Source organism: Apteryx rowi, unplaced genomic scaffold, assembly GCF_003343035.1.
Source record: "Apteryx rowi isolate R43461 unplaced genomic scaffold, aptRow1 scaffold_658, whole genome shotgun sequence".
NCBI classification, from domain to species: Eukaryota; Metazoa; Chordata; class Aves; order Apterygiformes; family Apterygidae; genus Apteryx; species Apteryx rowi.
In genome coordinates this window covers 36,226-63,123 of record NW_020450936.1, presented here as the reverse complement: position 1 = coordinate 63,123, position 26,898 = coordinate 36,226, and the positions used below count along the sequence as shown (strand labels likewise).

The 26,898-nt window shown below is 41.0% G+C and overlaps 1 protein-coding gene across 2 annotated transcripts; it reads left to right on the top strand.

Annotated features, from left to right (window-relative positions):
* Positions 1–895: 895 nt before the first annotated feature.
* Positions 896–26,625, top strand: ACTA2 (actin, alpha 2, smooth muscle, aorta). Of its 2 annotated transcripts, XM_026085034.1 has the most exons (12): positions 896–1,587; positions 7,994–8,348; positions 9,525–9,700; positions 18,113–18,268; positions 20,012–20,140; positions 21,722–21,832; positions 22,303–22,387; positions 22,476–22,637; positions 22,897–23,088; positions 24,036–24,217; positions 25,009–25,027; positions 26,509–26,625. In XM_026085034.1, the coding sequence occupies exons 4-12, from the start codon at positions 18,140–18,142 to the stop codon at positions 26,562–26,564; spliced, it is 1,065 nt and encodes a 354-aa protein (XP_025940819.1). In that variant the 5' UTR covers positions 896–1,587; positions 7,994–8,348; positions 9,525–9,700; positions 18,113–18,139; the 3' UTR covers positions 26,565–26,625. The 2 variants fall into 2 exon arrangements, with proteins under 2 accessions (XP_025940819.1, XP_025940818.1); XM_026085033.1 differs by lacking the exon at positions 26,509–26,625 and having other exon boundaries at positions 901–1,587; positions 25,009–25,298.
* Positions 26,626–26,898: the final 273 nt, after the last annotated feature.

Genomic DNA, 26,898 nt, shown 5'->3' with positions numbered 1-26,898 from the left:
CAGCACGCCGGGAGACGGGGGACGGGGCAGGAGGCATGAAGTGCGCTGCAGGCGCTGATGGAGCGGTCGCCTGCCGCCGAGAGCAGAGGCTCCCCCTCGGCGATGTCCGCACGCGGGAGCTCGGGCGGGGGGCCCTGAATCCGTAGGAAAGGAGCCCTCATTCGGAATAGGCTAAATTCCCTGCTTTAGGGCATGCTGCCCCTTGCAGCGCTTCTGAAGGGACCGCTCGAGCCTGTGCCTTGGGTTTCGCAGCCCTTTCCAGGCCATCACTGTGTTTGCCCTGCAATCTTTCTGCAGTTTGAAGTGGAGGTGGTCTGGCCCTCGCAGCAGTGGGAGCGACACGAGAGTATCATTGATCAACTTGTGTGTTGGTCTTTTAGGTTTCGACATGATGCTGTTGCATTGGTAGGGTTGTGGCCATAATTGAGCTGGCATTTTCATTTTAAACCCCATTTTTCAGTGGCCTATGACTCACCCCTTCAGATTTTCTGGTAGCAGGGCTTGTAACTGCCATACTTGCAGATAAGCTGGGTTCATAATAACATCAAAGAATAGCTGCTGTTTTAAAAATTTCAGACTTTTTAATCACTTCCGGCTCAAAGAAAGTGTGTTGCTGACGGATTTTTAGAGGTGCTGTCTTCAGAGTACCCTTTAACAACAAACTTCTTTCTTCCCCAGTGGCAGTATGGACTATGATGGACAAGAAACACCTGTGTTGGGTGCGCTGCCTGTGTTGTATGCCTTAGTTAAGTCCTACTGGGCAAACCCAAATCCACATTCTGGGCTATTATTTTTAGCAGAAATTTGCAATGGTGGAGTAATGGTGGAGTAGAGACTGCAAGCAGCACTGTCTTGATCCTGACCCCGATGGGTTTTCTGGCAGAAAGCTCAGCAGAGTTTTCTTCCAAATTCGTCGCTCAGGGGATTGTGGTTTGTCATAAAAACAAAACCCAACGTGCCTGGGCCCTCAGCAGGCATTGCTTAGCATTTAGCAACACCTGGCTGTTCATCTTGCCCTCATCATCGGGTCTCCTACAGTAATGTAGCTGTGTCTATTAGGTGCATGTGGTTTACACTCTTCTCCCTCGCTGGGACTTAAACTGCAGTGTGTGCTTTGCGGTGGAGTGTTTTTGGCTTGGAAGGTAGTTTTGAGATGCCTTTGAGAAGCAATCAGATACTTGTCAAAACAATAGTGTGTGCATGTGACTTAGTATTCAGACATCATGTAGGTAGCAACTGTAGCTATTTGTTTTCTTACGTAATGGATGCGAACCAAGAGGCAACAATGTCTTTGGAGTTTGGAGGTTTATTTAGTTGTTTGATTATCTTGAATTCGTATCTGAGAGCACTGTAAAGCCAGTGCTTTCATTTTTGCACTGTTCTTTGCATTGCAGCAGTTTTTGGGCTGCTGAAAAGTGACAGCTTTGTTTTCTTTACTCAGCTTCTGTCTAAGGCTTAATTCAGATCTGTTTGGGGAGTTCTAAGCAAGAGTACAGGTTGTTACATTATTTTTCTTACCAGCAGATGTCCTTGCATCTTTCCTAATATGCAAAGAGGGATCAAACTGTGGAAGAGATCAAACTCCAGGTACAGTTAACGCATAGCAGCCTGCGTTTTTAGTTTCTTAGGTGTTCCGCTTTTACTAAAGTGAAGTTGCTGAGCTGCTAACCATGCTGTTTTGATTTCTGTGGATTTTTTTTATTCCATGTCCACATGTGTGCACTGGTCATAGCAAATTTTGTTATAGATAGTTGCAAAAATGCCAAAGGAATAATTTTTGAGACATGTGACTGCAGTTTTCTGCCTCTGAGAATCACTGAGTTGGAATTCATATTCATGCCTTAATCTTGCCAATGCCAAATCTTTTGGTTTCTTCCCTCTCAAGAAGCCAACTTGCACTTAAGAAAACTGACTCTATCAAGACATTACAACCAAATGAATTGCTAATCTTTGAGGAGGTTAACTTAATTGGTCTCTCCAGGTGAAGAGAGCTTTGACAAGGTGAAATAAGGCATGATCAAAAAGGTGACTACACTGAAGGTCCCTGAGACCTGTGCATTGCATGGGTCTGATTTCAAAATGTTGAATCCATGTTTATATTCCAGAGAGAAAATAATAGGAAAGAAAAAGCAGAAGATCTGGCTTGTTTTCTACTACCTTTTTTTTTAATACTGTTACAGATTTGTTTTAATTAAAATATATTGATAAAAAAAATGTTTTTCATGTGTTTTTGCATGTGGGTAATTATTTACCAACTCTTTTGTACTATGATTGGGCAATCTAGATTAATGTAATTTAATTTAATTTAAACTAAGTATTTCTATCAAACTTAAATGGTCCTTTGACTGATAAGACATATTAGAAAGTTATTGTTGTGCAAAAGATTTACATGTTAACTTTGGTACCTTAATATAATAGTTGTAGGAGATATTAGCTGTTGAAATTAAGAAGAAACATGAGCTCCTTGCTACAACTGTCTTCATGTTAGCTTTGTGTTTTCTTGTCTTGTGTATGCCGACTTTTCCCATCTTTCAGCAGATGATAAATTTGCCTTAAAATGCAGCTTAGGGGAACAAGGTTTTTGAACAAATAGATTTGGTTAAAAAGGGAGGAAAAGAGGAGATAATACATAATATATGTTTTTGGAGATAGTAAAACCAAAACATTTTGATATGTGGTTCTTATTTTGCAAATAATCTGAACTTTAAAGGGGAGAGGAAAAAAAGTCCACAAAGATTAATAATCTGGCCCAAAATAAAGTCATTTTGTTTCACTTTTTGTCTGCATTTTGTTGCATTTTGCTTTTCTGTTTTGTCTCCCCCCTCTCCCATATATGTTCAGAACAACCTAATTTTGTCTTTTGATTGGAGATTGAGGAATCCATTACTCTGCAGCTCTACCTGCATCTCCTTTTTCCTTGCTTCAAAAGCCTTTTGGTTCTGTGATTCTTATCATAAACATTGGATAATCCTATTGCTAAATGTTCTGAGTAGCATCAGTCCTGAAATCATCAGTTCTTGCTGAGTGCAATTTTATTGTGGAATGCTTTGCCCTTTTGTATCCCACCTCTCCACTGAGACATTATAATGGTGACCTTCTTCCACCCACCAGCCATACCCCATGATCTGTGGTCTTGTGGACCAGCAATGATCTGTAACCACAGTATTATTGGCTGTTTTGTTGCAGTATGATAAGGCCTGCTTCTGACAATTTGACATTACCAGTTTCCCTTTCTAAGATACTATTTGTAATCACTTGGGCTAATGATGTAGCAAAAGCATCTTGGTCAGATGGTGTGGTGACAAAATATTGTATTGGCTCAAACACCCTGTTCCGGGGGTGGAAAACAAGCTGATATGACAGCATGCAAGTGGGAAAGCAGTGTGTGATCCGAGAGGTTTAGAAATGCTACTTGTCCCTGTGATTTTTTTGTAAGATTACCATGTGGTGCTACATCAAGTCAGATCAGGGATTCTGGCATGCAGCATGTTCCTATTAGAAATAATAGTAATATGATGATCAGGCTGTGGAACTGTAGATGCTAGTGTCACAAATAGAAAAAAGACTCCTAGGTGATACTGGATGGTAGAAGCGTTAGTAGCAGTAGTAGGGTTGCTGGGATGGAGGATGCGGAGGACATCTGAACCTAGGTGAGATCCAGGTTTGCTGCTGAATTTAACAAAAGATCTCTGGGTTGGAACATCTCAGGAGCATCCCTTTCTCTGGAGCCTGTGTGCACATGGGGTCGATGCAACAAAACAGGATGGAAACAGAAACTCACAGCAAGTCTCTTGGTTGCTTGTCCTCTCCAACAGTTCACCTCTACAGAAGGTGAAGGAAGGAGCACTGGGAATAGTCCCTGTTACTCTAGAGGAAAGCTAAAGTAGACACATGTCCTTTCTCTTGCGAGTCAACTTCTTGACACAACCCTGGATCCATGCTTTTGTTCAACAGACCCAGTTTGATGACGTCAATGCATTTTTCACAGCAGGAAAAAAAAAAAATCATTTTTCAAACAGACCGAGCATTTCCTTAGACTGGAAAAGCAAATTGGCTGGATGCCTGGTGACTCTCACAGCCAATCACTATAACCTTACCATAAATGTAGATGTGTTTCTATCTTAGGGTTGATTATTTGACTTTGTTTTAGCCATGGGACTGTCCTGTCCCAGTCCTCTGTGTGTGTGTGTACTCTACCCGTGAGTGCTGAGATCCTGAATGTTGCGTTATTCAGCAAACATTTTGTACATCTGCCTAGCTCACTTAAAAATTTGACTTTGTGACTTGATATGTTGTAAATGCACCTCTTTGAAATGTTTTGCAGATGCTGAGCTCTGTCTCCCAGCATTTGCAGCAGACATCTTAGCTTCAATGGCTGGCCCGTGGTACTCCCTTTCTTTTTTCAGTTTAGCTGCTCTTAGTCATTCTGTGAGGATGGTATTAGTAATACTAAGATTATGCTCTGTGGTTGCAAAACTTGGTGTAAAGCAAATGCTACTATCAGATGAACTGCAAAAGCTCTTGAGATAATGTGCTTGGGAGACTAGATTATCCAGAGGTGAGAGAGGAATGGTTTAACCCTGTTCCCTCAGGCACTGCCTGGACAGAGCCTGGCTGGTTTAGTCTGTGCATTGTACTAGTTTCCTGCAACTGTGAGTTAAATCCAAGGCTGAATCTAGCAGTGAGGATAAGGGAGGAAGGATCTGTAGAGAAATGTCTGGGGTTGAAAGGTAAATGTTATTTAAATGAGGTCTTTGGTTTTGTTTTTAACCTTTGATCTGAAGATGGCGGTAAGAGGCACACCAGATGGCTTTATTTCAGATGTAGACTAAGTTACACAGAAACTGCCACCCTTCAAGTAAAAAAGTTCACATAGTATTTTTAAAGTTTACTAGGACAAATTTTATTAAAGGTAAGGCAGAGAGGAGAACCTAAAGGAAGCATTTTGAAAGATCTCTTAGCTCACTGCAGTTGGTCAGAATTTATGCAACTGTATTAAATACTATGTCTTTTGGTATTTAGTTCTACCACTCTTTGCTTTGTTCTGTCATGCTACTGTATTTAGGATATTATCTAACAAGTGAGATTAGCACATTTAGATAAAACAACGCCTTGTGGCTGAGACTCCAAACTCTCTTGTTTTTCTGATACCACTTAACCTTTGAAATTCTTTGGGGGGAGGAACAGCAATGTGGAAAGTTTTATCCCTGCTACTAACCTCTCAGACGCAATTCAGCATCCTCCGACACATCAAACACTCTTCTTCAGAGAGACAACCAGATGCAATGGTCTCACTCTGAATGTGTGTCTCCCAGGCAGTGATGCGTGCTTTTAACTGGGGTTTGTGCTTCGGGTAGATATGAAGAACAAAATTCTGCTAGAGAGGGTTGTTGTGGTAGGGGCAGGATATGGAAGTCTCCTTGAGGGTGGTGGGGCTGTCACTGTTACTTGCCATTACTTGCCTTCACCTACTCACCCACTTCTGCCACACATCTGCACAAACGGACATGAGGCCTGAGTAGATCATGCAGCTTCATAAGTGAGTCATATCTTCTCTACATAGTCAAGCTTTTATGAATATAAAGCAAATGAAAGGAGTATGTAATACAGACTAATTTATATTTCTATCACAAAGCAGCTGATTGTTTTCTGTCATTGGTTCTCATCAGCAATTAAATGGTGGGCTTGGAAAACTGTGTGTCTCTAGGGGTGGTCATACAAAATGGGATACATTAATGTTTGCTTTTGATGAAGTGGTCTGTTAAGTTCCCAGATAAGATGCTGGTGATATTTTTCAGCTGAATCATTTTTCAAATACTTGTTTGAAGCCAAGTATTTCAGAAGAGGCATCCTTTCCACCCCACGTGGTAGCTGCCTCTCTCCTTCTCTCAGCCAGCTCAGCCTGTGTCTCATGCAGAAGCTGGAGACAGGACAGGGAACCATAGAAGAATAAACAGCATTTATGTTTCTTGGTCCCTGAGGTGGGCAGGAGAGAGTCTGGCACCAATCTTTAACAGTCACATCTTTCCCATGCATTTCTCCCTGTACTCCCCTACCCAAGGGTGCTCAGAAGCCCTGCAGACTGATGTAGCCTGTCAAGAGGACAACAGTTCCTCAGTTCTGCGTGAGAAATGAAGGGGGTCTCATATCCCTTCACTATAACAGTTAGTATACTGAAATTGTCTTACCTTTTTGAAGTAGAGGTCTGGGACCAGATTCTCGGCTCTCATTTGAATCACTTCAGTGAGCCAGAACTTTACCCTTGAGGTCAATGGTAATTTTGCCGTTGACTTGAGGGAAGCTAAGATTTCACTGCACGTGCACAAAGCGGATGTAAAGGTATTTTATATCAGTAACTGGGGACTTCCCTCCTCTGGGAGGCAGGGCTGGCTGCCAGCTCCTTCTCCCTCAGCCTAGCAAAGGGCACCAAGCCTGCGCAGCCCGTCCCGTACACTGGTGCTTGGAACATCCCAGCCGGGCTGTAGTGAGGGCCGTCGCTGCGTGGACCTTGTACCTTTCTCTCCCGGCTATTGTTTCACAATTCCTGAATGACCTGGTACAGAACTCCACATGTTGTTTCTTGTTCGGGGGCCTACCTGAAAAACGGGATCTGCCAAAAAAATTAGTCTGCACAACAGTAGCTATAAATTATTAAAATCAAGCTAAGACGGAAAGTTTAGCTGTGATGGAAACAGCAGCTTGTATTATGTAAGCTGAGAAAAAGAAAACAAATGTTAGTCCTTTTCCCAAGTGCAGTTCTCTCCCCCTGACCTCCCACCCGTATTTCAGAGAGGACCAGGCTGTTAGCAGTTTAAGTGGCACTGAGATTTTAATGGTGCCAATACTATACCAACACTGCTTTATTTAAATGCCATTCAGCAAGGAAAATGTGTTTATACTGAAGACCTGCTAATTGCATAATATTCTCTTTTTATTAAACAACATGTTTATGCTGTGTAACACAGACTGATCAGAGTGTGGAAGAAAGTTTTATATTATGTTGAAGAGGTCTGAGCATTTGACCTTGTAAGTGAAGTCTCAGAGACAGCTAAATGTAATGCAATAAGTAACAGGCTGCAATTAGGAAGATGAAAGAGATGTGTACAGTTCTGGTATCCTGATGTGGAAACTATCCAGGCATTTTCAAGATGTTTGGGCAACAGTGTTTTGCAGCAGTGAAAGGAGTTATTAAGTATATTCAAGAAGTTATTGGTGAGGAACTGAAAGAGAAACCTTGGAAGTACCTACAGGAGTGACAAATGGTAGAAACTGTAATTCTAAGACTGAGATATACAGAGCCTTGTATTTTATTTAGTGTTGTTACTGACTTGCCGGAAGAACAGAACATGAGCCAGCAGGCTTTATGATACATACACATACACACCCGTATGTGCTTGGGATACTACTGAAGTCCTGAAAATCTCTGTGAAAGCAGGCAGATGTTAACTTCATCTATGGAATGGCGAGCTGTGTGCGGCGAGAGCTGTACCTCTACCAGTCTCTATATGGACACTGTATGTTTATGTGCAATACAGAACAGTATCTGTCATCTTAGCCTTGTTAAGAAATGGATCACAAACCAATCAAAGTCAGTGAAGACTCTAGCTGGGCTGCAGGCAGATTTGACCTGAGTCATCCCCTGCCACTGTTCATGGGGGACAGAGATTTGCCATTGATTCCAGTGGAGCAACAGTTGGCCACGAAACGGAGGAAAGCTTTGGCAAATTCTGGGATTTCCCTTAGCTCTGAAGGATGGTTGTATTTGTTTCAGAAATGTGTGTCTAAGTCTTTCCTACAGTCTTAAAAGGAAAGCAGGGCAAAATATTACTCTTTGGTCTGATAGGGAATTTGAGCAAATAATTAAAGGTGAGCATGTAAAACCCATTTTGTGGAAGAGGAAAAAGAGCATTTGGCTGGAAAATGCTGGCATATTTTCAGAAAACCAACAAGATTATTAAACAAAAATTGTGTGTTATCTTGTGCTTTTCCATAGTTCTCATAACTGTAAGAAAGAGGAATAAGAGCCTGACTTACATAACTAAGATGCATCTGCAAAGTGAAGACAAAAAACCTGCCCATGTCAATCTTGTGAGACTTGAGCATTGTTTGTGGAGAGGTGAATGAACTAGATGTGCTGGAGCATGAATAATAACAGTGTGGTAAGTGTCTCCTGGGTAAGTGACCATCCATCATCAGCTGTCAGCCTTCTGTACCACTGCGGTAGAAAGCAGGAGGATCTTCCAGGCCCAGGCAGCGGCGATGCAAGCAGGAAGGTGTGATGATGGCAGACTGACACTGCACACACAAGAGACAGCACTGGTCACGTCCTGTCCTTACTGCAACCTGTGGTGAGTTAGTCATCACTTAGCCAGGTGTATTTGTCTGCACCTTGTTTTCATCAATCAAAATGATGTTGAGCAAAAGTGCTATGGATTGGATGGGGGTAGGATCCCTTTGCACAGATCAGAGGGACAAAGATTTCTCTCAGGGCTTCACGTTACAAACAGCATTCTGCTGGCAAGGGCTCCATTTTATATTGAACAGTGACTCACAGTTTGCAAAGGAAGAACATGTTCTAGATCTATAATGTAGATTGTAGCAAGTTATAAAAAGATACATATTCTTTGTTTCATCTGTGAAGCTTATCTGTAATCGCTATGTTTTTGTTCAGATCACTGTTAAAGGTGTTAAACAGCATAGCCTAAGACGAGTAGGGAATCACACCCACTCAGCAGTGATTTCCCTGTGGTGCTGTCGTGTGTGAGACTTCAGCCAGACAGTTCTCATGCTGCTCAACATATGTCAATTCTGTATTGGTCTAATTTTTAATTACTTCATGTTTTAGAAAGTAAAATGCTTTAGGAGGAGCCTTTCACAACTAAGTTGGTAGTATTTCTTTAAAAAAAGTTGGACAAGAAGTAACTTTTTTAATGTTTTGCAGTTACCTGCTTAAAATTTTTGTTAATCTAGCTTTCTTTCTGTTTTCTGAACCCCCCTTAAACACTTCTAAGAATTACTGAAAATAAGTGTTAATTGTACTGGTGACCTTTTGGCCAGCTCCCGTGGAATCCCTGCATGGATGCAGGCTACCCAAATCGCAAACCTGCTGCCCTCATCATGTCTAATTTTACTTCCTGCTCTTTTAGCATCCTCCTGCAATACAGTTGAAACCATTTCACAGTCCATGGAAATGACATCGGCCTTTTCCCAGTACAGAAAATACTCATGTATTAAATATGTTTGCGTTTGCTGCATTATTTTTGATAATTCCAGATAACAGCATGTATTTCCATATAATAGCGTTCCAATCCCAAAAGTATATTTCCTTTCATCCTAAGATATTTTTAAAAGTATGTGTTTACTCTAGTCTTACAGGTTGTAGATTTTCTTTTGTTTTGTTTTGTTTTTTTACATTCTTCAGTTTATTGCCATGTACCACTCAGTCCTTCATTGTCATGCAGTGCTTCTTACATAAGTTTAGAAAAAGAGTAAAACTGTGGTCTCAGGAGCTTTTTGTTTATTAGTTCTGCAGAGTGACTGATACAGAGGACAAGGAAGTTGCAGTAAGATGTCTCCTCATCCTGCCCAGCAGCAACACCTAACTGTTCTGAGTGCTCCAAGCCCAGGCACCAAGAGAAGGAGGCTGGAAACCATGGCTGGGCCATCTATTGAAGTACCTACCTGCTTGTTAAAGTTTATGGTGAGAGAAACTCTCCATAGTTTTTTGTCATCCAGAGCACATATGCAACGAAGCTGTGTGTTGGTCAGAAAAACAGGAGTGAAATTCTGACATTACAGAAAATTATTAAATGCAGTAGTGAAAGAAATTCCCCCTTAGACATGCTTTTCCTTGTTGTTCACTGGAGGGGCAGCCTAATGACTAATATAGGCACTTAAACTTGTAAAGCTTGTGATATAACTAGTCATAATAATAGTTCACAGTTTTAATGTGTGAGTAAGAGTCTTAGGAAACCTGCTTCTAGCGTATTTTGCTGATGCGTACTATCTGGTTTCTCATAATGTGCAAGCTCACCCTTAAACCTTTCCTTTGGTGGGATAATAGTAGGGCTTGTTTCTACCCAGTCACCTGTTTCCAAATGTGTGGTGGGAACTTGGTGTCCCTATTGCTCTCTGTCTGGTGCAACATTGGTCAGGGAGCTCAAAAGTTGTTGTGAGGGGAAGAGAGGAAGAGGCACTTCTGTTCTTTCCTGTTTGCTTGCCCCATTGCACAGACCTTTTAGGTCGTAGTTCCTTAGAAGTACAGTGCTTGTTTTTCATAATAATATGGTGGGAAATTCTCATTTATTATTTGGACAAATTTAGATAGCATGTTACCAGAGCAGTTCTGATCTGTTCCCTCTGAGCTCCTAGGAGATACACCAATGCGTATTGCTGATGCTGGAGACTGCAGAAGGATCTAGCTTGGGCAAAGAGGCAAGATCTCAGGGGAAACCAAATACAAAACATACAGTTTTAGGCTATGGGTGTAATGAGAGGGAGAAAGAGACATGATAGTGTAACATTGTCGTGAAGCCTTGTCTACGGTGTCATTTAGAACAGGTATGTCTGCATAAACTGTAAACTAGGTACTGAGGCACTGCTAAGAGTTTACCCATAGTAGGGCAGAGCTCAGCCTTGGCTAGCAGCCTGAGTACTTATCTGGGATTTCTGGTGGATTTGCAGCTCCAGGTGTAAAGACTGTGTTCCTTTGGAAATCCTTGAGATACATTTGATGTCCTCTTTCTAACGCTGAGGCATATCCATGCCAATTAGAGTCTGAGCTATGGATGGTGCCTTGCAGATTAAATGTATAGCTTATTTTCACAGAAAATCAAGGAGGACAAAACTATGTGTTTACATTAGATTTATGGAAGAAAAATCTGTTAACATCTATTACACATGAAGATATAGGTACAGTCTCCTGTCTCAGGAAATCCTTATGCTGCACATAAGGAAGCTGGGAGGATATATGGAGAAAATTATGACTGTAGACGTCCCCTTTCTTTCCTAAGCATCTGCTCTCAGGAAATCTCAGAGACAGTATACTAGACTAGCTGGAGATCAGCCTGACCCAGCAGGGCTCATTCTTGTGTTCCATTTATTTATATAAGAAGTATGGGAAGGGAACTATTAACTCATTTTTAGTTTTGCATATGTTCCTTTGATTTTGAATTAGGAGCAGCTTTACTTAACATTATCATAGCGAAAGATATCCTGTCAAGAAGATGAAGGGAGGTTGTGAAATAACATGCTTTGTTACCCCACCCAAGAGGCATGTCAGGAGAACTCCATATCCTTTAGCTCTTGAACAGCACTGGCAAAACTGTTTTCAAAACTTTATAAGTTGAAAAGAACTGCCATATCTGAGTGGTAGTCTTGAGACTGATTAGAGCCATTTTGCCTTGGATGTTAGGGAGAGGCCGGTGTAAGAGCCTGGCAATCACAGAGAAAGCTAGTCAATGTATCTGACCGCTTATAGCTGATCTGATGCTTTACAGATGCATATGATGTGACAGCTGCAATGAATCAGGTTATTAGAAGGACTTTCCTGCTTGCTAAAGCTTATTCCTTCCTGCCTTCCTGAGAAGGGGGAAAAGAAGTGTAAAGCCTATCAATGAGATAGAGGAGAGGGCCTGCGGCCAGACAAACCAAAACATTTAGAGATTCTGTTAATGCTATGAAGATGAAAGGAATCCCCAAATAAAAAGGAGCCAGAGACATATTTAGCAGAGCCTCATTCCTAAACAGCCAATTAGATCTAAGCAGGAAGGTCTCTACACACATCTGAGAAGTTGCTTTCCCTTATAAAGTAATGGCTTGTAATGTTATGAGTAAAGGGGTTACTTTATTCCCGGTTTTCTCTAACAGTGGGGATAAGACTGCAGCTTCTGCCCTCCTTTACCAAAAAAGTATGGCATTGACTAACTAGTGCGTGGCCTCTGAGCCTGCATTCTTCAGGACAGCTGCAACCCATATCCTAGGCGTAGTGGCTATATAGCTCCTGCTGACATGAAGTCCGGAGCACATTTTCTGTCCATACCACAATCTGCACAGGTTCCTGAAAAAAACCATGAACTTTATATATGAAACTGGTAACTGGTTGCATCAATGTCTTGAAAGATACTTGAAGTCAATGGGGAAGCTCCTGATGTGTGTGGGAGCTTGGCTGGTATCACTCTAAAGAGAGCAGGGAAAAGGGTGTGAAAGAAAAAGGCAAAATGACTTTTTCCAGTTATTTTCCTTTCTCTGATCATACTGCAGGCATGCTCCTGTGTTGGAGGCTGCAGAAGGGTCTAGCATGGATAAACAGAAAAGATCTGTTGGGAAACCAAGTACAAAACATACAGTTTTAGGCTACAGACACAATGAAAGAACTAAAACCTTGGAGTATAAACATACAGGGCAAATCATGCTGTGGCAGTTTCAATAGAAATGAGCAGGCTAAGTACTGAAAGATGGGCAGCAAAAAGTGGTGATGGAAGTGGCCTCCAGATGGGGAGCTAAGCTACTTTTAGGAGTGGTATTGTGTTCTTTTGCTTCCAAAACCCAAAAGAGGTATGGGCTAAGCTGGTATGTGCCTATAGCCATGGAGGCAAGTTTACAAATTTGATCCCCAGCATTTAGGTTCGGTTCTGGGAAGTTTCGTTCTGCTCCATTCTGTTTAGGCTCTTATTCCCATCTCATGCCAAATAAATAAGTAAATTCCTCCCCTTCCCTCCCCCCCCAGCAATTACCTATGTTGTTGAGAAAAAAGGTGTAAACTAGTAATATCCTTTTTTTTCCCCGTGTGTCTTTAATAATATCTGTGTGATCATAACTTGAGCATGGCATCACTAAAAAGAAAAAAAAAAATCTTATATTCTCTAATGTCCCTCATGCTGGACTGACCTAATTTCCTTGCATAGTTCACCTGTTTGCCTTCCTTCCTTCCTGCCCAGGACCTTCCATAGCGTCACACCCCAGAGACAAGCTGCATGCTGAGCGCTGCCTCTCCATTGTATGCTGGAGGCTCGATTGTGCAGCGTCTTTAGACTTTTACAGTGCTGTTCCTCTGTATTCATTACTACGCAGGCTCTGGGCTTACTTCTCCCTTTCGTGTGAATAGCTCTGTCTCTAGCAGATATCCAACAACTGGTGTTCTTTTCGTACTGTCTTACTAACAACTGCCTCCTCTGAATGAGTCTTTGTGTCAGCTGTCTTTTTCATAAGCACCTTGAGAGCCAGGGTTCCCAAACGTTTGGTGCCCATAATAAGCAAGATATTTCAAAGTGATGTGCAATCCCCACCCGAATGACCAGTCCTTGTAGCAGCCAAGCTGCTGCCACTGCTGTCATCGCCACTGCCGTCATCACCACCACCGTTAGTTGTGGTACCCAGCAGGCTAACTTTACAGCAACTATGATGAAGCTTAACAGAGAGATGAAACTTTCTGTGATATCTGCATGGCCGTTGCCTGCTGTAATATTTGGAGAGCTCTTCTGTAGAAAAGTGTTGTCTTTATTTCTAGCTCTGCTAAGGCGCAACATGAATTGTTTGCCAGTCCGGCTGAAGGGTTGTTTACTTGGCTCTGAAATCCCATATATACTGTATCCACAAGTGCATCATTGTCAGTAAACTTTTTTAGCTGAGTGAACCTCTTTTCATTGAGGTGAGGACTTTGGATTCTTTTGTATCTGTGTCTTGATCTTGGAATTTCCAAGGAGAAGTAGTAGATTACACTTCTAAAAACCTGCTCCCATCTAGGGGGTATAAGATTGATGTTTGTATCAAAATCAGACAGATAATATTGCAGTGGAGGGTTCTGCTGTGTGAAATTTTCCTTCTCCTTGATCTGAGTTCCCTGATCTAATACAGTTCTATGCAAGGTATGTAAAGGTATTGTCAGCTATGTTTTTGAGTGTTGTTTGAAGACAAAGTATTTGGTTTTTGCTGTCCTTTAAGAGACAGTTGGAGTTATGTAAGGAAGGTTCTGTAAATATCCTCTATTGTAGGTTGCTTACCTCTTTTTTTTCCTCCCCCCCCCTTTTTTTTCCTTTTAAAATATCTCTTATCTTTTGCCCAGATGCTGGAAGTGAAATAATAAATCGCTTTTGCATGGCTCATCTTCTAACACTTGTAAGCTTCTGTTTCTGACCCTCAAAGGCAAATGCATTCCTTAAAAGTTCCTTTCCTTAAAAGTTAAATTCCTTTTGGTCTTCAATCCATAATTCTGGTATCTCTGCTAGTGGTCTAAGCCTCAAGTCTATACACTAGAAAAACTCCTGTTGCGGTTGAATGGGAGGTTTTCTTGCATTAAGACTACTCAATTAGGCAGCAACCACATGAACCCCTCCCTCCCCCATTGTAACAAGACTCATAAAGCAAGGAGCCCGTCTGGATTCTTACCATACGTCTGTCTTAGCTTCTGTGTGTAGAGCAATTTTGAATTGAAAATGGTTTAGTAATGCAGTTTAGAAATGCTGATTTTTGATCTTTAGTACAAACCTAATGATAATACGTTGTTGACCATGAAAAGGCTTCTCCACTAGAGCCTGTCTGTCTGGAGAACAGCTGGCTACAGCTGTAAAAATCCAGTCCTGCTCTGAAAATAACTTGTACAGTGAGAACCCTTGCTTTATCTGCTAAAAATACGTTCAGCTGCAAAGCTAGCTGATGGTTATAAAATTCAGCAACTTTATCATGAATGTGTTTGAGATGTCAATTTAGAGCCATCCAAATTTGTGGCATCAGTGGAGTTACACTAGGATGAAGTTGGCCCACAGTTACTAGCATTTGGAAACAAACTTGACAGAGAAGGAAGATTGATTCTAACCCACCATAACCCAAAGGGGATTATAACAATCTTTTAAAAAAACATTTTCTCAGCCTGCCAAGACTTCACTCTACCCCTACTCATGAGCACGTACTCTCTGTTATGCCTAAGCCTGTGGGCAATATTTAGCATACAAACCAAAATATCAAGCTTTTAAAGAGAATTTGTAGCAAAATTCAGCAGCAGTTTAGCTTAGCAGAAATATTTTCATTGTCTTTGTCGCAATCTTTAATGAAAGCCAAGTGTTTTGTTAAAAAAACCTTCCCTATTATAAATGACTGCTATTCCAAATTTTCACTCTATCTCTTGGTTGTTACTATGGAGGCCTAGACCTCTTTTGTTTGAACACATGCTATTTTGGCCTGAGGGTGGCTATCATGGGCACATTCTGTCTCAGTGCATTTTAGCAGCTCTCCTGAAGTTTTAAAGTGTTTATCTTACACAGCTGAAAGTCTCCTCCTGTTTCATGAGCTCTGCACTGGAATGCAGTGGAAGAGACCCAGGGCCTGTGGCCACCCAGATTAGAGGTTTTTGTAATAAGGTCCCTATATGGTTTTGTTAGAGACTTCAGCTCTGTCTCTGTCTGTCTCTGCTCCTTGTTTGGGAGGCTAGTGGGAGGAGAAGAACTGAAGGGGCTATATAACCTCAGAGCTTTCAGATACACAGTGCACCATCCCAGAGCAGCTACCCCCAGCCAAGCACTGTCAGGGTAAGTGGGATTGAACCAACAGCAACTGACAGATTTCTGGAGGACTTTTATTAAATACGGTCAAATGGAAGCTGTTCAGGAGGATGTACTGTTGTGCTGTACTCTGCTTATGCGTTTCTTATGAGAGATGAATTGATTTTGAATTGCTTGTAATATCTATGCTGCATTGTCTTTATTTTCATAGCCCTTTTGAAAGGGAAATAAAGTTCTACCTCATGATTTTGCCTATTCCACCGACACTCAAGCAATAGTGTAAAGATAAAGACTGTGTAATGCCACCACTGGAATTATGGTTGCGTTCGTGTTCAAATTAACCTGTGTGACCCTGGGGTATTAGTTTTGGACAGAATGAGATTCTGCATGGGGTGGATTTGCCTGCTGTGTAGTAGGGTTTTTTAGCAGGTTTGCTTCAATGCTATTAACTCAGTGTAAGGTGGCATGTTTTAAGAAAGTGTTTTGGGGGAATGTGACTGTAAAAGAGCTGGGAAGCGTGCAAAATAGCAGTATCTAATATGATACAATGAGGATGCCTGTGTATTTGTCCTTGTCTCTATGTGCATGAAACCACTGTCCTGCAAAATGCCAAACACTTCTTTAAGGGACAGGTTACACACAGTATTTCTCGTGGGGCTGGAGTTCTTTCAACAGGTTGCTGTGGAGTTTGGTGAGGCGACTGGCTGTCTTTAGATAGAAAACAGGTAGAAGTAAGAGGCTAAATACTGTATTAATTATTTGAGAGAAAAAATTACCTTTATTCCCCAGTGCTGAGTGATACTTGCTGCTGTAGGATGTTACTGTTGCATGCTATGGCAATCCTGAGCTGTAACTCACTGGTTGGCAGGAGAGCACCCTGTCTGAAATCATTCAGCTTTGATTTCTTCAACTTTTTGTGCTTTATTACTAAATATGGTTTTCATTTAGAGTTCACTAAGCTCAGAAATGTAGCCTTTCCTGCCCCCTCCTCTTCCCTCCCCCAAGTGATTTTTGGCATTGCATTAGCTGCATTGGTTTGAGCAAACCCCCTGACCTTGAACTCTGTTCCAAAAACAGATGGTTGAAAAGCCTATTTCCTAATTAGGAAATGGTTTGTCTAAACCAGTCTGTTCATTCATGTTAGATAACAATTGTACTCCATTGAGTAAATGTTTGAACATAAAGAACCTGTTTTCTCAAGAGTTTAATAAATGGAAAAACTGCATCCTAGTCTCCATTCCTAGTAAAAACAATAAAATACCTGGAGCACATCAGGTCAGGATTTCCCTATCCGTGCCTCCCATAAGCTATGCCCATGCAGCCTGCAGAAGCTGTGCTGCAGCCATGTCCCTGGACTGCCTGGCTGTGGGGTGACAGAGTATCTCAAAAGGAGGATTTGGGAGAACTGTCCATGTTTCTTCCATCTGTTGTAGAGGCTAAACCTGGCCTGTCCCCCTCTTCATTCTGCACTTCCAGCATTCCTGTGGCAGATGATTTTAGTGACTGTGTGTGGAGTCAGCTGGATCTGTGGATCACAGCTGTCTCCTTTAGCTGTTAACACATTGCAATTTGCTGAACTCTGCCTGCAAGCCTAGGCTCAGAACTAGTCAAGGGATTCCCCTACCACACTATAAACTGTGGGCAAATAGTTCTCAAGTCTTGGTATTCAGTGATTGTTTCTATAACTGACTTTAATACAAACCCTTCGAAGCATTTTTATTACACATGCTATCTTCTGTTGCCTGAGGGGGAAAACAGTTTCTGTTCTACTGAGTCAGAGAGCCAACATAAATTGCTTTGCCGTTTTACAAATGCAGTTTATTAGCTGTTTTGAAATGTTGATGGAGCATATGCTATGGCCTGTTTTTAAAACACATACTTCCCCAACTTGATTCTAAAGGCAGGATCTTTTTTCTGAATGGCTAGAGGAAGGTTGGAAAAAGCTTGCTTTTTTTTTTTTTTTTTTTATTAGGAACATTTCTTCTCTTTTAAAAGGGGAAATGTAAATGTAATTGGCCATCTTGACACAGTGGGTTAATATCTGTATCGTTAAAATACCGCTGGTACCTGACTAGTATTTAATGTAGTTTGTCTTGCGGAAGCCCAAGACTGAATGGCGAAGGTGAAGTGCTCTTACCTTTAAAGGCTTTCCACATGGGCCAGAATTCTGCCAGGATGATAGAAAAGTGGGGAGTGTTGTGCTGAATCTGATGTAAAGGGATCTTTTTTTTGCAGCTGTCAGTCCAGCATTCTTTTATTTATTTCCCCTGCCCCAGCAGTGGATTTTTTGACCAAATTTAGATAAACATTTGCTATTTAGATAACATTTGCTAATGGTCTGTCTGTCCATGCAGCGAGACTGGAAGCCTCCTTTGGAGTCCCCTTGAATAAGCTCTTGTGCATACAGCCCTCCTGCCAACATGGTCAAAAACTCTTGCGCTTTCAAAAGGAAGTTTCTTCCCTCCTGTGCCCTCCCGGCCTTGTTCTTACCAAACCAGGTCCCTTTCTGGTCCCTGCTGGTCCCTTTCATACAGTAGTCTCTGCCTTCAGGAGTGGTACCTGAGTGTGTTTTTTTTATTATTCTTTTCCTGCTGTTTCATATGGCTGTTTTCTCTCAGGAGAGCCTGAGGACATTGACATAGAAGATGTGTGAGGAAGAGGACAGCACTGCCCTTGTTTGTGACAACGGGTCAGGGCTTTGTAAAGCTGGCTTCGCTGGGGATGATGCTCCAAGAGCGGTTTTCCCTTCCATTGTGGGTCGTCCCAGGCACCAGGTAATGAGCTGGTTTGGCTATTCCCTATTGGGTTTCTAGAAGGCCTTGCTGCCCTGTGCCCAGGTCTCCATCCCAGATCCACCCTCTCCTGTGTCTGGGGCTAGCCCAGCCCTGAGCAGTCTGTGTAACACAGCGTCTCCAGGCAAAAGGAGTCTAGCAGTGCACCTACTTGCATCCAGCCACGTCTCTTTCCTTGACAGTAGAATCCTAAAATTTTTCACTTCCTTCTATATCCTCTTCTCCCTGCCCTTAATTTTAGGTCACCTGGAGAATTTGTTGAGTAAAGCAAATTTCAAAAACAAACAAACCCTACAGAGAACTATCTGGAAATTTTGACTGCTGTAAAAGTTGGTGATAAATGATGTGGAGAGAATACGGAAGGAAGGAGATTTTTTCCATCAGCTTCCTGTTAACCTTCCTGACTTGATTCATTTAGCTGTATCACAAATGAGTACCTGTCTAGGGTTGAGTTTCTATAGCTTCAAGGTTTGCAGTTGAGCCTGTGATGCATTCCAGTCTGTTTTATCAGTTTAAAAAATACTGAGACGTTAAATATGGAGAATTTTGAGCCAGATCATCATTAGCATGAACAAAAGCAGTTTGGCTAGGCCACAAAAAATGAAACTGGCTGCTGGGTTTTAAGATCCACCTAGCTTCTATGCCATCCAAGGACCTGGTAAAATGAAAACAGGTAAACTGGTTTTAATATGGGTGGCACTTATATACATAGGAAGTACATTTTAAACTCTTCAGGGCAGGAGAAATGTATCTTTCAGCATAGGACCTGGAGGTCTAACTGAGGCCTCTGGGCATTACCATAATTTAAAAATATAATCAAATACCATTTTCTATAGACAGTGTGAATGGTATTAATTGTTCAAAAATAAGCCACACAGTCATGGTGGGGAAAAAAATACTGCTGATTTCTAGAACCTCTCTTTCCTGACCACAAATCACAGACGGCATTAGTCTCCTGATGAAAAGATCATCCCATCATAAATTGCAAATCCAGGTTGCCTGTTTCCAAGACAGGACAGTTTAGAGAAGACAAGGTTTGGAGCATATAATCACTAAATTCTGATAAGAGCATAATGCAGTCAAAGCATCCTAGTGTACATTTATTTTTTCCAGTATTTCTAACCTCAATGTAGTAAGAGACTACAGCATATCCAAAGCAGTTTTTGACTTCTGGTCCATGGACCACTACAGGATCCATGAAAATACCTAAAATGAAGCCTATACCAGTAGATTTAAATTGCCTGTATTTCCAAGGGCAATATTTTAGTGTTCAAAAATAAAACAAGATTAAAAAACACTGAAATTCGAGCTTTGGGAAATGTAAAGTGTATATTGCTCACTCTTGACTGTTAGATGGCACAACTTTGCTTTCCACTTTAACTCCACTTTATGATACTTTAGCAGACAGTTCATCCCTAAATAATAACGTTCATTAAGTCAACCCTATTGTTCTACATTATCTTGATGAATTTAACATTGTACTTGTGCTGCTTACTTAAAATGTAGTACAAACATGAACTCCAGAGGTTTAAGTTAACTAAAAATTTAATTTTGGAAATTGAAGAACAACGAGTAATTCTGCAGTCATTAGCTTTCATAAAGTATTTTGTAACTACTGTCATTGGCAACTGGGGTTATCTGACAGCTAATGTTCTAAATAATTTGTTCTAACTACTTTGTTACACTTCTCCTTGAGAGACTAACTCCTTTTCTGTCATTTTATAGGGTGTGATGGTTGGCATGGGTCAAAAAGACAGCTATGTAGGCGATGAGGCTCAAAGCAAGAGAGGAATCTTGACCTTGAAATACCCCATAGAACACGGCATCATTACAAACTGGGATGACATGGAGAAGGTATTTCAGCATTGAAAAAATGATGTGTATCACTGGTAGGCCTACTTGAACCTAATGTTGACAGATTACCCAGTAAATTGTAGATCGAAGTGTCACACTCTCAAGTATAGTTTAGTCAGAAGCTTGTTAGCAACTGAAGCCAGACTAGCAAAGGTTAATGTGCGTCTAAAGCTGAAGTATCACTAGGAATACATCAAAATAGTTGTTAGGAGTTTTCCTCCTCCAGTCTTAGCTACACATCTTTGCTAACTATTGTAAAGCAAAAAATATCAATATCCTCAATTTGTTAGTGAGGAAATGGAATTGAAAAAGGTATCTCTGTTCTTGCAAAACTCTGAAGCATGTATGTAATTTTGATATGAAAGGCACTGCTTACAGATGTACATTTTAATGTTTGACAGATTAGCAATACTGAGATGAAATGAATCCATTTCAGAGAGAGTATTTGGATGAAAGGCATTCAGAGCCATGTGTCTTGTGATAGGCTGCACTGTTGAAATAAATAAGATGGTATCTCTACTTAATGTTGTGCTGTGGAGCTAGAGCTATTCAGAGTGGTCAGGACAGCACAACACATTGCAGAAGAGTGTGGAGCCACACAGGACTTACTGATTCTCATAGCATCATAGGCTTTATTGGGGAAGATAGCAAAATCTTTCAGAGACTTAACCAACAAACTACTCTGTAATCACCACCAGCTTGAAAACAAGCTTAACAAACCTGTTTTGGTATTTAGAAACTCTGTTATGGTTGACTTCTTACTGGTGTGTTAGCTTCCTCATTGCAGCCCACTTGGCCTCAGATTTTATGGCTGATAAGAATATGAGTTAGTCACGAGGAGGTGATAAATACATGTTGACTATTAGCCCTGCAAAACATTTGCTTTCATTTTTTTATTATGAATTCTTGGGCTGACCTCTACAAACCAAAAGAAGAAACTGTCTTCAAGAGACCCATTATCTATTGAACTCCACTGCGGGGGTCTTTGTCTGTTCTAGAATAAACATCTTTTAAGAGGTGCTGGGAAAGTATTTCACTTCCAATCAGTATTGGTATTGCTTCTTGAGAGTTTGTTTAAAAGATGGAAAAAAAAATGTGTTTGTACACCTGGGTCCTAATGCTATTGGCTCATGGATTTTCCTTTTTTGACCTGAAATAAGACAGTTCCCTTGATTTATGTAAATCAGCAGAAGGCCAGGATGGAGCAAAAGAATCCAAACAGAACCAGGATCCACATTTTCGTATTATGTTTGAAGAGCAATGTAGAGTGAAATAACCTTGCTGCAATCAAATCTGTCCTGCTCTGTCTCTTCTACTGTAAGAATAGCATATTTATTTTCATTAACCTGTGTGTCTTTTTAAAAGTAATATATTACTAGCAGTAAAACTTGAGGATAGTGATTTTCTTTTTCCAGTCACTTTGGTAATGTCTATGAAGGCAATAAGACCAACTGCATGTGAAACATCAGTAACCTCTCTCTAGTAGGCAGTCAGAGTGCTGGAGCACAGTAGCTGACTGGAAGTGATTTTGAGCTGTTGGTGATGGTGTTTCTTTCCTTTGGCTTTTCCCATTGTGCTCAGATCTGGCATCACTCTTTCTATAATGAGCTCCGTGTTGCACCTGAAGAACACCCGACTCTGCTGACAGAAGCACCACTGAATCCCAAAGCCAATCGAGAGAAAATGACCCAGGTAAGCTCATACTACGGAATAATTCCAATTTTGTGAATTCAGCAGGATGTGAACTTGATCATTACAGTTAGTCATGCCAGCTTGACTGTCCAATTGTCTACATCACTGAGTTATGGAAGGTGGAATAGTGCATAGTGACCATCTGTCAGATTTGCATGCTCTTTTTGAATCAGTTTTGAATGTGAGAACTTAGGTCTGTCCAAGCTGTTATCTTGATCTTTTTTAAGGCCCAGGCCTATTACAAAATTATCTTTAATGTGTGCATGTGTCTCATAAATCATAGTTCCGGGCCAGATACAGAGAGATGCCTTAAAGAACAAGTATTTTTAGATTTAGATGTGTTTTTCCTTCCTTGCCATTACTGGCCATCAAGAAATATAAAAATCTTGTCTTTTCCCTCTCTTTCAGTATATTGCTTCAACTAAACTACAAACCCTATTGTTAAGGTAACTATTTTAACTGCATTTCAGATCATGTTTGAGACTTTCAATGTACCGGCCATGTATGTAGCTATTCAAGCTGTTCTGTCCCTCTACGCTTCTGGACGTACCACAGGTAGGCTTCTGGGCAGCAGAGGCACCCTAAATAGCTAAGTGTGTTCCTGTGCATCTGAGAATGAACAATTTGTGTTATCTTCTCAAAGGGATTGTGCTTGACTCTGGGGATGGTGTCACCCACAATGTGCCAATTTATGAAGGCTACGCCTTGCCACATGCCATCATGCGTCTGGATCTGGCTGGCCGTGACCTGACAGACTACCTCATGAAAATCCTGACAGAACGTGGCTATTCCTTTGTGACCACTGGTAAGGACATAGTGCAAACTGAGGAGAAGAGTTATTTTAATGTGTAAGGTTTCTAATGGCCTTAGAAGGAATAGTGGTGGTTCTGTAGCTGCTTAGAAACACAAAGGAATCCAACAGGAAAGTTGTAATTGCCCTGCAAGTCTGGCAGAGAATTTCTTTAAAAAATGGGGAGAGTGCGGGAGAATGAAAGGGAACAACCTGTATCAAAATGTCTGGGTCCTCCCTGAATGCCATTTTAAAGACTGAATCCTCTCAACAGCGGAGCGTGAAATTGTCCGTGACATCAAGGAGAAGCTGTGTTATGTGGCTCTGGACTTTGAAAATGAGATGGCCACTGCTGCCTCGTCCTCCTCTCTGGAAAAAAGCTATGAGCTTCCTGATGGTCAGGTGATCACTATTGGAAACGAACGCTTCCGCTGCCCAGAGACCCTCTTCCAGCCATCTTTTATTGGTAGGTTGAATGATTATTCTGCCTTGGTAAACTGCCCATAATTGTCAAATCCCTTGTTCCTTTTGATTCCTTCCTATTGCTAGCTCACTTAGACTTATACATGAGTATGTCCTAGGGCCCATTACAAAATAATATTTTAAAACAGCACTATTAATATAGTGGGAGGAACTTCATGTCAAACAGTGAGGCAAAATACTTTCCCAGAATAAACCCTGAATGTTTATTCCTTGCTTCTGGCTTTGGGCCCACGCCATTTTGTATGTTGTGTAGTTGGCTACCGTGAGAAGTACGGCTGCAGAGCCACTTTTCTAAACAGTGTGAGGATTGTAGTTTGAATGTGCTTGCAGGGGGCAGGGGAACACTACTTTTATTCTTCCAAAAGACTGCTCGGAATCCTGAATCCATGGTGCTTCACATTTGCAGAGCAAAGCCAACTTAATGCCATGCTAATCAACAGTGTTGAAGGCAGGCTTGCAATGAGGTCACATAGGAATCCAGTGTAGGTTCTGCCAATGGGCAGAATTTCAGCTCAGAAATAGATAAAGTAGTTGCATACTTAGAGGTATTAGGACATATTGACTGTTCTGTCTCTGAGCTGGCTCAATTAAAAAAAAATAAATAAATGATTCCAGAACCATATAAGGAATTCTTAGGCCATTTGAGGTGTCTGTAAGAGCTTACTGGAAACTCTACTATTACACCACCCCAGCTTTCTTTTTATGGAGGAGTTATGTTTAAGTAAGGAGTGGAGGAGGACTGTACCCCAGGGAACTCCTAAGTAAATAACTTAGGCAGTTGCAGAATGACTTTCCAGATTTCCACAGCAACTGAAGACTGACATCCCATCTCCCAGAGGGACACTTTACTTCATGTTGGTGGTTCTATGTTAACAATTTTAAGTCACTGTATGGAGTTGCTTCCTAAGTGTTCTGCTCTAAATTCCCCAGGCATGGAGTCTGCTGGCATTCATGAAACTACTTACAACAGCATCATGAAGTGCGACATAGATATCAGAAAGGATCTTTATGCCAACAATGTGCTGTCTGGAGGCACTACAATGTACCCAGGCATTGCTGACCGGATGCAGAAGGAAATAACTGCTCTTGCTCCCAGCACTATGAAGATCAAGGTACAGTGCAATTATTTGTAGACTATTTGAGTTGGCATGTACAAAGTTGTCAAAAATCTAATGAAAAATGGCAACACTTATCAAATTGCTTTGTAGGTATTTTTAATGGTCAGTATATGTTCTTGCAACTAATCACCCTGAGTAACTTTGTTGCTAGTAAAAGACAGGCTTCTCTCATTTTCTTATTCATGCTGAATCCTGCAAAACTGCCCTAGCAAGGACTAAGGATATTGTGGAATAGAAGCATAAATTTTCCTCTGGGGCTTCAGTTAGCTTCTTCAGCCCTTTTAGGCTGAAGTATGGAGATGAGAGGGAGGAGATGCTGGTTTTCTCCTTGGTCTACAGGATCAGAAAAGAGCAAGCCTCTGACAAGCTGGTCTTCTTTCTGCTGCCTCAAACTCCCCTTCCTTGCTTTGCAAATATTTTATTGGCTGTACCAACAAGAGCATTCCATAGGCCACTTATTTTTTCAAGATCTCCTGGCTATCATTACATGTTTCCAAACTAGTAATCTTCCCTTTTCTAATTTCCAGTCATGAATATGCAAATGCACTACTCTTGCTGGGTAGGCTGAGTCAGTCAGAAATTGAGAATTTAAGTCCCAGACTTAAATATAAACTTTCTAACCTTATTGGTTGCAGCAATGGCTAACTGTAATAGAAGGGATGACACTAGCATATAGATACAGTGTTTTCATTAACACCAAATATAACTGCTTTAGTAATTTTGTTTAACAAATGTATTTTATTCACAGTGGAAGGTTGTATTTGATTCCTTTGTTTCTTAAACAGATTATTGCTCCTCCTGAACGTAAGTACTCCGTCTGGATTGGAGGTTCTATTCTTGCCTCCCTGTCCACTTTCCAGCAGATGTGGATCAGCAAACAGGAATATGATGAAGCAGGCCCATCCATTGTTCACCGCAAATGCTTTTAAATTGCTTTATATGTCTCTTTAGTGTATTACTGTGAATGTATTCAGGAAAATACATTCTTATAACTTCATTCCATAAATCCTTCATCATAATGACTCTGATTAATTGGATACTATGTATTTTTTTGGAATAAATTTTAAATATGCTACAAAATTGCTGCTCCTATTTTATGAAAGAGACATGCATTTGTGGAGACACCATTACAACTGGTTTAAAGCTCCATCTCGTGGCATGAATTTGTTACTACACTATGCTGGGCTTAATAGAAAAAGTGGTACATTTTGTTCAATGTCATGAATGTTAGAAAGCACTCAGCTATCAGGCTGCACATTGCCAGTGTCTAGCTTCAGTAAACATTCTTGTCTGAAAGCAGACCCAATCTTGATTCTTCCAAAGTTCTGGGCAGCATCAAAGGCACAGAACAGCTGACTGATATCAAGATGAGCCAATGTACCCTGCTTTGCACCTGGTCTATCCAGAAATAATTATCTATCTACATCATTTCTTAATTCACAGCTGTCACGCTGGAAATGCCAATTATTTTAGTGTAAGTGTGGCCCAGAGGTGTATGATACATACTACAGCAATTCAGTACTTCCTCTTTAAAGAAACTAAACCTGCTCCTTGGGGGCATGACCAAGCTCTGCCATTAGACTGAACACATGACTTTGTTATTATATGCCCTCAGGGTGAGTGCAGACCTATTATTTTTATGTTGTGATTCCTGGCAAGGCCTAAAGCATAATTAAGCTGGCTTAATATATTTTCTCTTTTGAACTGTTTTTTGGGGGTAATGTAAACAAAGCAGATAAAATGATTTTAGACGATTTTCTTTTTCTGTGATTTTTCTGATTCCAGTTATTGTCTTAAACACATTGAAACTGATGCTAAACTAGAAATACATGTATAGAAGCTGAAGCCAGTATTACTGTCTTAAAAGTATATATAAATAAAGAATTCACTGAGAGAGGCCTGGAAAAAGTCAGTTCTAAGGAAATTGCTGTAATCTATATTTATTAGAATTCAGGATCCAGGCTGCTATTTATTTTTGGTACCCTGTTTCCTTTCCTCAAACCCAACAGTTTACCTCACTTGCCTGTTCCTCCTTATCTTTCAGAATGTAAGGTCTTTGCAACAGCACCTCTAATTTACCATGTCTGCCTAACTGCTAGGTTCCAGATCTTGTCCAACTTCTGAGGGTTAGTATATGTTCCAAACTTCATACTAACCTTATTCTTTCAAGTACAGGTCATTTAGGTTCTCAGCGCAGATTCTGAATAAACTCTCGTAAGAGAAAATTACTTTGTATCCTTCCTTCTTCTAACTCTAGAGAGATCTTTTAATCTAACTCTAGATAGATCTGGGGAGTCCCTTTCAGGACCAGAACTTGATTTCAAGCAGGAGTTTCTGCTAGAGGGTTGCTGCAGAAGACACATTCCTCCAAGGGAGCCTGATGCATCTCTGTTATTCCAGGATGTGACGGGGGGTCAGCTCTCAGGTAAAGGACTTGTGTTTTCCTAAGTGATTTCTGTTTAATGACATAGTAGAAACCAGAACTATACAAAGATGGAATGGGGGGTGGGGGGAGGAGGAGGACAAATCACCCAAGCTGACTTATTTGCTGCTACTACATATAATGTGAATCCACTGAAGCAGTTAAAGAGATGTATATAGCTGGAAGTCAGGAAAAACCAAATGCTGTTAAAAACCTGTAATTCTCAGAAGACAATTAATGCGAACAGTGACAA